The following is an 8972-nucleotide window of genomic DNA, read 5'->3' as shown; positions in this document are numbered from 1 at the left end:
AGCATGTCTCAACAGTGCGAGAAAACCTTTTTGACTTACTGCTTAGGTGTCATGACTCCAGATTCTTACCATTGCTTAAAAGGTCTTTCACCTACAGTGAATGCTAATGGTGGCAGTCAGTGCTACGTTCCTGTTCCCCCTTCAAGTATCTGTGCTCACAGTGTACTTGTACACAGCCTTGGCATTTGCACTCTGACCAAGCAGGCAGAGAGGACTGCCAGCCTGAATCAGCAGCAGATCAGACATCCTTCCACTGGTCTCTTTTTGCTAAGCTTTCCTTGCCCAGACTGTCTCTTTGTCACCCTCCCTCCAGAGAAGTGATACCACTTCACCACTAAATCGAGACCAGCTCTCTAGGCAAGCCACAGACTTTTGGCACAGCATAAGAGGCACTGTGCCTTCCAGGATTTTTCTCTCTTGGAAGTGCAGTCCTTTCTGTCAGCAATTCCTCTCACCTTTGCATTACCTGGGTTCTTCCAGTATGCTTATATGTAGGTTTTGCTCTTCCACTCTCTACCACCAGGTAGCTCTGTTCTCACTTCCTTGGGATGGAAGTAATACTGTCTTACTGGTGGGGAAAATGGTGCCTCTAGAGGTATTTTTAGTTGCTCAGATATATCAATGAGGTTGGAGCCCATTTAACACTTGAAATAAAAGTAGCATGTTTTATATGAAACTGGAAGATTGAATGGGAAGGGAAACAGAAGAAGGAGAGATTATACAGGCAGTGGCTTTCTTCTGTTGGTATTTATTTTTAATAATTTTTCCAGATCCATATAAATGTGAACACTGAAAGGTGTCATTGTCTTTTTCTTTTTTTTTTTTCCCTTCTGGAAAAATAGATCCAAGTTGGATAAAATAGAGGAAAATGTGACATAGGTGCCAGGGACTCACTGTTCTGTTGCTTGCTGGGCAACAGCAGCGGCTGGTCACGATAAGTTTGATGCTTGGGAACTGAAGAGTTTTATTGTACATCTACTGCAAGCCTTGGGATCTCAAAGGTGATCCACTGTGCTGAATTGTCTGAGGGTGATCAGCTTAGAAAGGGTTTGTAGGTCTGAGTACCTGAGCGTAAGACTGCCATCAGTCTGGTGCTGTCCTCGCTGTAACATACTTTGCCATCAGCAGCTTTGGAAGGTTTGGTGTTGAGCTTTCATAGTTCTGGCAGAATCGTGGACTCGATGAAGTCGGACCTAAACCGGCTGGGAAGACTGCTGCTTAACCCACTCACAAATGAGCTGGTGAGCAATGGCCTGTTTGGGGGGGAACCAGGGTAAAGAACTGTCTTGCTTCGAAGATACGGGGTTTCTCTTGAGACCCTCCACAACTTCCTCTAGGCCAAACCAACGGGCTTCCTCTAGCTCCAGGCTGTCCATCCTGATCTGGAAAGAAGTCAGAGAGTACCAGTTCCTTAAATCAGATTAAAATGTGAGCAGTGGTACCTTGCTTGGTCTTGCACCCACAAGGATCCCATGCCTGAACACCCAGAGTACTTTATCCATGCCAGATTTAAGTGCTGATGCCAATACAGGAAAGGACATTACCATCCACCCATGCTTTGTTGTCTTGGGTTCCTTAGGGAAGCCACAGATCAGGGAGCCCTATTCCATCATGGCATTGGCCTGCAAAGTACCAGTGGCTGAGCACAGTAATTAACAGTGCAGAATCTGCATGTTCTGTAGCAGATAAGATATTAATACTGGAGAGTACCTCCTCTGCAAAGTTCAGAGTCAAAAATATAGGGGTGTTGGGCTCTGGATCTGTGTAAGTGCAGTGACTTGTGCAAAATCTGGCATGTTGCAACAGGAGATACGATTTTGAAGCTTGTTCTTCACTTGTAGAGAAAGGTGATGGAAAACTGCATTTAGAGAGGATCTGATGCTCTCCAAACTAAAGCCTGTGGACTGAAGGAGATTTTGCTACTTAAGGCGGGGGCAGGAAATGCCTTGGGGAAACCCGAGGCTGCTCACCTCAGCCTGCTGTGCTCTCACCAAGGCGTGACAAGCTATCATTAAGGAGCTGCTGGGAAAGGGCCAATGCTGCGAAGCCGAGTACCGGACTGACTCCACCTCCAGGCCCACCTCTTCTGCCACCTCTCTCCGAACTGTCTCCTCCACGTTTTCACCTACAAGCAACCAAAGTTAGGTAAGGACAGTCTGGCCTTGGGGCAGCAAACCGTGGCAAATCAAATGTAGGCACACTGATTTCTGAGGTGTTCCAGCCCTGACTGTGCTGACCTGGGAACACTTGTCAGCAGGATGCTCAATTAAATTCAACAACACTGCTTACCTCCCTTAAACAGAGGCACCAGAAACATTTTTGGGCTTGTCTGTATACAGCTGGTGAACAGAACAATGCTGCCTCTCTTTACCAGTCTCCTTTTTAAGCCATTTGCCCTCCTGTAACAAGAAGTCCGTAGTTCATCTGAGCCAGATTGCACTAGACACAAAATGGACTAAAAAGGTATCTGGGGTTCTAACTTTAAGAGTCTTATATTGTATTTCCCTTTAAGACCTAGAGCGACTGATATGCACCCATAATTCCCATTCTCTTCAGATACATACAGCTATTTTGAATTCAAGGCTGTTTAGATTCAGTATGTTTTCCCTGGTACCACTTATGTGTCCATCCTTCTCTGTGAACAGGCATTTGATTGATGTCCCCCATTCTGTCCCCCAGGCCCTGCATGTCTGAGCCCACTGTGCTGATCAGAGACCGCCTTACCCATGTCACAGAAGCCGGACAGAGCGCTGTACATCCCCGGGGGAAATAAGGGCTGTCGTGCAAGCAAGCACCGGCTCCCGTCAGACACCAGGGTGATAACCACCGGAGACGTCTGGCAAATGCATCAAAAAACAAAGCAGGGAGTTCAGACCAAATAAGTAAGTGAAAATTGTTGCTTTTTATAGCCCACTGGGCATCACTGGATGAACGCTGAAGTACCCAGCTACATGCAAACCATTCCCGCTGCCTTTTACAGCTTCCCCTCCCTGTGACCCAGCGGCATTGGTTTGTCACCACAGGGCCCCTGTGTTGCTCATCTTTGCTGTTCAGGTGCTCACCTGTGGGTAGTAAGTTATTCCACTGGCTTCGCAGACACGCTTGCTGCCAGATAGGTTTTTCTGAGTGGGCTGCCCAGTTTTGCTACAGTACTGGTGGGAATCATGCCACCGGAGAAGGGACTGGGCCTGCAAACACCAAGAGAGAAACACAAATCTTACTTATACCCGGGGCAAAGAGATCATTCAGAGCAGTCTCCCTGAAAGATACTTTGGTGTCTAAGGTAAATGAAAGTATGGGGACTGCTTTGAAAAGCAGCAGATTCTGCAATCGGTGTTTCATGCTTCTTGCTCTAGCATCCAAATTTGACCGTGTTTGGGGGAGGTGGGGAAGAGCTGTTCTTTATTGGGATATCATGGGAGTAGTAATGGGAAATGAACTATTTTATGGAGTCTCCAACCCCGAATACTTTCTTGAAAAATAACCCAGGCACCACAGACATTATGGAGCCGGAGAAGAAACATGAGCTATTTCTACATAAGGGTCAGGACAGCTGATTTTCACACACAGGTCTTTTCTTAGGGCTTCCACGCATAGGGCATCTGCAGAGTACCAGCTTACAAGTGAGTAGTTTTAAAAGAGCAGCTCTGAGAGAAGATCTGTAAGTTCATTCATGAAATTCAGTTTGCCTAGTAGTTTACAGAAAACTAGTGCCTGATAGTTGTTAAACTGAGAACAAACCAGGATTGGTGTGCCTGCTGATAAAAACGTGTTTCATGCTGGGCCTACAGCAGGTTGATAGTAAATGGCCAATTAATGTGGTCATTTTTAAGCCACTTGTCTGTTTCTGTTGCATCTTGCTTTTGAAATAGCAAATTTGGGAAAGCTGCTGTAAATTATAGTGTATTTGCATGTAGGTCACTGAAAGGGTATAGTAGGTACGCCCACAATATGTATTTAATCATAAAACAGTATGGGAGACAAGGAGAAGGAGTGATGTTAGAAATCGCAGCTTCTTTTAAGTCAAAAATCCTGTACCATACCGAAGCCAGCAAAGGAGAATCCTTCTCATCCACTACGAATAAAGCCTTTCGTAGGTCAGTAAACGATCCCCTGAGTTCAGACTCAACGACTGATTTCTCCAAGGCTCCTGTTTAAAACAACAACAACAACAACGTCTTTGATCTCATAAATTGCAGTTATTGTCCCGACTTTACGCCCTTCATTGTTCCGGTATACAATTTCTGGAAGTTCCCATGGAAGTGACATCACATCAGTGGTAACATTCCCAAATGTTAAGTGACCTGCCAACAGCCCACCTTTACTAACACACACACAGGAACAGCCGTGCAGTTCTGTGGCTCTGACCTGCCACACTCACAACAGCTCCTACAGAGATGTTGCCAAGGCAGCATCTTCACCTCAGTGCATTGAACGCGATGCTGACACAGATGGACAAGGAGTAATCCCAACCTAAATCCAGGGCAAAGTGTGGTACGTGCTCATCTGAACAGCCGATCAGCACCGACTTCTCTATCCAGTGTTCCGTCTCTTTCAATTTCTCCAGGATCCTTTTTGTCTCTAAACAGCAGGGGAAAGGAGAAGAAAAAGTTGTGATGAAAGCAGATTCATACAGCCATGATTTTTTCTCTGGACCTGCAAGGCACACACAGTCTTGGCTCAAGGCAGGGTGCTCGTGTGAGAGAGGAGGCCAGACAAGTGGTCCCACCCATACGGAGACCAAAAGTCTGGCTTTCCTCCTAGCTGTTGCTTTGACAAGGTTTGACCACATCAAGCTGAAGATGCAAATGTTTTCCTGTCCATTCTGTTTCTGTCCTACACCAGCCAATACCTTTCTAACTTCTCCTGTGTTAAGCCAAGTTAAAGGTTATTACCTTTGTCAGTTAGACCTTGCTTGTTTCCCTGCCAGCCCTTTCTCTTCAAAAGGCATGTCCCAAATGTTTAAAACTGATCATCTCAAAACAGATCAGGTATATGTTGATATCACATGTGTGGAAAGACTATGAGATTGTGTCTGCATGCCAAGGTTTTAACTCTTAAGTAGTCTTTGGTTTTTAACAAATAGCATGCTGCATACAGCAGGAAGTTCCTGCACACCTCGGTAGCTTTTCAGCCTCCATGTAAGGAACTGCTTATTGCAAATGGCTCTGTATCATTTCAGCTGTGTGATCCAGGAGATGTTTCTCTCTGGACCCCTGCTTACCTGCTGCACTGAGCTGTGGTACCAGATATTTCTCTTCAACTTTTTGCAGGAAGGGGGAGAGACTGTGAAAGAGGTAGAAAGTTCCTGAGGTCAGAGCTTGTCTACAAAGGCTGTCATCTTCCTTTAGCTCATTTAAGTATCTGCAGTGAGAAAAGCATTAGGAAGATGAATTAAAAATAATGTTGAGCTTACCCGTGTTATGCTTAGTTGGGCGCATTTATTTTGCGCAGAGGAGGGGGGCTGCATGGATAGGACAGATTTTATCTATTCCATGTGCTTCTAGAGTTTTGTCCAATCTGGATGGCTCTAAGTCCTGTTTGGCAAGGTTACTGGGCACCTCCAGATGCTGAATACGCCTCTCATCAGGCTATGTGCATTACTGCAGGGGATGTTCTACTTGCCACGCTGACAGGAGAGGTAGAGACCGAGCTGGAGTCATAGGGCCCAGCTGGCCAGGGCCTGAGTTAGGAAAAACAGTCATTGGAAAAAGGATGCCAGGATGTGCTTCTTTCAGTCTGTCTGAAGTAGTATTTAAAATGAGGTGAGCAGCGTCACTTCAAGTCTGTCTTGTATTTTAGGAGACCTTTAGTTAGGACAGCAAGCATAGGCATTCATTAACAGAGCTTCAGCCTGAGAGAACCAGTTCTTATCAGTGGTGAAGGGAGAGGAGAGATTTTGACTGTTACCGTTTACAGAGCTCACATAGCTCTACTCAATTATTGCTGAGCTGTTAAAAGATTAACCCCCAGCTTAGATTTCGGTAGGGCTCGTGACAGAGGACATCAGAGCGCCAAACTCTGGTCTGCTCGCTGTACACAAGAATCGGATGAGAACTAACCTCATTTTTCTAACATAGGTGGAGTGTAACCTGCAGATGAGAGAGGAAGCTCTTCTATACACTGCTTGATAAATCCCAGCCATAACCACTTACAGGTAGCTGTCTCTGCCTAAAAAGAGAAACACAGAATGTAATGCAGCTGCCCTGCGAAGTTAAGTTTGATTTAAAAGGGGAAATAACCCACTGCTACCAGAAATCTCCCTCTCACAAGCTGGCATTTGCTGTCCAAAATGATCACTTTGGTCTTAGTTTCTAGTCACACATCAAACTGAGTTTCAGGCAATCTGTAAGACTATTTCAAGATACCTCAGCTTGTTTCCATCTGTGAGTGTGCACCGAAGGTCTTACAGATACTGCTGTAGGACTAGGCTAGATGTCCCTGTCCTAAACTCCTCTATCCCCGGGGAAAAGAGCAGTGAAGGTGGCTGCTTGCTTGTTTGTTTCCTACACAGTTGTAATGGCCTCGATCCAACTGAACATCCCATTGCAGCACACAGCAGATCTGTGGGAACGGCACTGATGCCAGAAGAGAATGAAAGACAAAATATCAGCTGCGGAAGAGAACTCCCCGCGTTAGACGAGAGACAGCAGTTGTGGCTGAACTGGATCATCTCCAGCTATGAATGTTTTTTGTGCCAAAGGATCCTACCATGTTTTCAGCTCAGGCAGTCATGGACTGCAGTTTGAACTCAGCTTCAGGATGTGAGAAAATAGCCAGAATAGCATTCATCTGAAACAAAAAGGAACTGTGATTCATAATCCTTAATGATTACTTTGAATGTTTCACTTTTCAACCACAGAACTCGAAGCCCTTTAGAGAGGAAGTTACATTTGCTTCGTTTTACAGACTGAGATACATATGCAGTGCCAAAGCAGAGTCTGTGAGTCCTTCCTTTCCATAAAGGTCAGTGATGGCTCCCGAGCCTGGGTGGTGCCTGAACAGAGGCTCCTGTCTGTACACGGAGACTTCACCTTGCGGCTTCTGACACCTCTGCCCCGGATCCCTCGTTCCCACTGTCCCAGCTGAGGGTGTTCTCCACCAGGATGATCCCTGGGGAGACGGGGGAGCCAAGCCCGCTGCGGAAGCCGCCGGGGAGAGAGCCGGCGTCCCTGCTCAGCGCAGCCGCGGCGGTGGCAGCCCGGCACGCTGCCGACGGGCCCGGCAGACGCGTGTGGGGAGAGCGACTGGCGCAGGGACCGCGTCTGAAGCAACTTCAGGATTATGCGTCCCTCGCTTCTCCACCCCCACGTCTCGTATAGCCTGGAGTGTGAAAATCTCCAGCGCAGCCCCCAGCGTTGAATCGAGGAGTTTATAAACAGTTCTGCACTTTGCTCTGGAATGGGCAGCGGGATGTGACCGGCTGGGGCCAAGAGGAATAGCTTGTACCTGGAACGATTAAATGCAACGTATGCAGGCGTTTAACCCCTTCCTTCCTAGTACCCACAGCACCAGATTTTGGGTAAGGACCACTGAAAACTCAGAGATGGTAAAAACTTGAGCTGGGGAGGCCGGCCCAACCTTCCCCTGCCTTGCCTGCAAATCTCACCTGCGCCATGCAGCTGGCGGGAGGTGGAGGTGGGTTTGGGCTTGTCCTTGTCCTTCCCCGCACGTCCCCCACTTACTGCGCTCCGTGCAGAAGCGGCGCTATCTCCAGGGAACGGCTGGGGGAGTCCCACGCTGACCTCAGTCGGGAGCGCTGCTCCAGCGAGCGGGGACAGCGGCCTCAGCGGGGCCGTCCCTGTGCCCCCACTGGGAGCGCTGGGAAATGTAGTTCTGCACAGGCTGCTCGCCAGCCCTTGGCAAAGCTGGCTATCTGCTCCGGACTTTAACTCTTGGAGTTACTGAGGCTGCCTGACAGTCAACTCTCTTTTTAATTTTTTTTTTTTGGTCTTCCCCACCTGCTTCACTCTGTCAGAAATCCCCACGCTGTATTTTGCCAAGCAGAAGTTATTATGAGAACAGTGCTACTGCAGTAATTTGAGCTGTTCTTAACAGAGGAGTTTGTTCCTCTTAGTTTCCTTCTCTTCCCCTCCCCCAGCTCTGTTTTTTGTATCGGTAACATAAGAGCATTGTTTACAGTTAAGGACCATATGTCCTCAAACAGGAAAATATGCCAAGAGCTGTATATATCTAAAGGACGGAGCTGCTTAGTGTTCAAGCTCTCAACCCCTCAGTTGAATTTGCAAGTGAATAGCTCTTATTAGAAAGTGTGCTTTGCCAAGACAGATGTCAGAATAATGACAAATATTTTTTGTGCCTTTATAACTGAACAAGCAGATTCCTCTCAAGTACTGAAAACATTATTCTGGGCTGGAACCTACCTGCCTATATTTAGCACAAAGAGAACATATGAAAGTTAATGTTTTCAGGGCAGCTTTTTGGTCATGAGTTGAGCCACTCTAATCGAGAATTCACGTCACATAATTTGAGAGCATAGCTTGTAAAAATAATAGATAGAATATGCAGGGAAGCAGCACTCTTGTTACCAGCGTTACTTACAAGTTTAGGTTTAATTATGCTTGACTGCTATTTGTGTGCTTCCTGGCACAGAGCAAGCCCAATCTTATTAATCCACGAGGCTAATTGGATTAATGGACAAAGCACATCTTCCCTTAATAAGATAAAGGATTGAAATATAATCTCTAAGGGAAGTATCCACCCTGCTGTTAAAACAAACTAACAGATTTATTGACCTTAAGTGCCCCCAGAAATGGATCTTGCCAGAAGAGCTTGCTTTTGAGGGAAGCAGTTGGGGGAGATACTTTGGGACAGCCTTCAGCCCAAAGCAGACAGTTGTTTGGTAAGTGCACCCCTATGCAGCTGGGGAAAAAAAAAGATTAGCCCAATCATGTACACCTGGCCTCTGTGCTGTGCAAAGGTATGCAGAGAAAATGGGATTAGACTCCCTT

At 46.7% G+C, this 8972-nt stretch overlaps 1 protein-coding gene across 1 annotated transcript; it reads right to left on the bottom strand.

Moving 5' to 3' along the window:
• Positions 1–1193: 1193 nt before the first annotated feature.
• On the bottom strand, positions 1194–6145 carry NUDT13 (nudix (nucleoside diphosphate linked moiety X)-type motif 13). Its single transcript, XM_010192982.1, has 8 exons — positions 6063–6145; positions 5225–5364; positions 4474–4581; positions 4044–4150; positions 3063–3188; positions 2725–2836; positions 1971–2125; positions 1194–1382 (listed from the first exon to the last, which is right to left on the bottom strand). Exons 1-8 carry the CDS (start codon positions 6143–6145, stop codon positions 1194–1196), a joined length of 1020 nt encoding a protein of 339 aa, XP_010191284.1.
• Between the last annotated feature and the right edge of the window lie 2827 nt (positions 6146–8972).

This window comes from Mesitornis unicolor, unplaced genomic scaffold (assembly GCF_000695765.1).
Source record: "Mesitornis unicolor isolate BGI_N332 unplaced genomic scaffold, ASM69576v1 scaffold31489, whole genome shotgun sequence".
Lineage (NCBI taxonomy): Eukaryota > Metazoa > Chordata > Aves > Mesitornithiformes > Mesitornithidae > Mesitornis > Mesitornis unicolor.
Note: the sequence above shows the minus strand (reverse complement) of the source record. Positions and strands in the feature narration are given on the sequence as shown.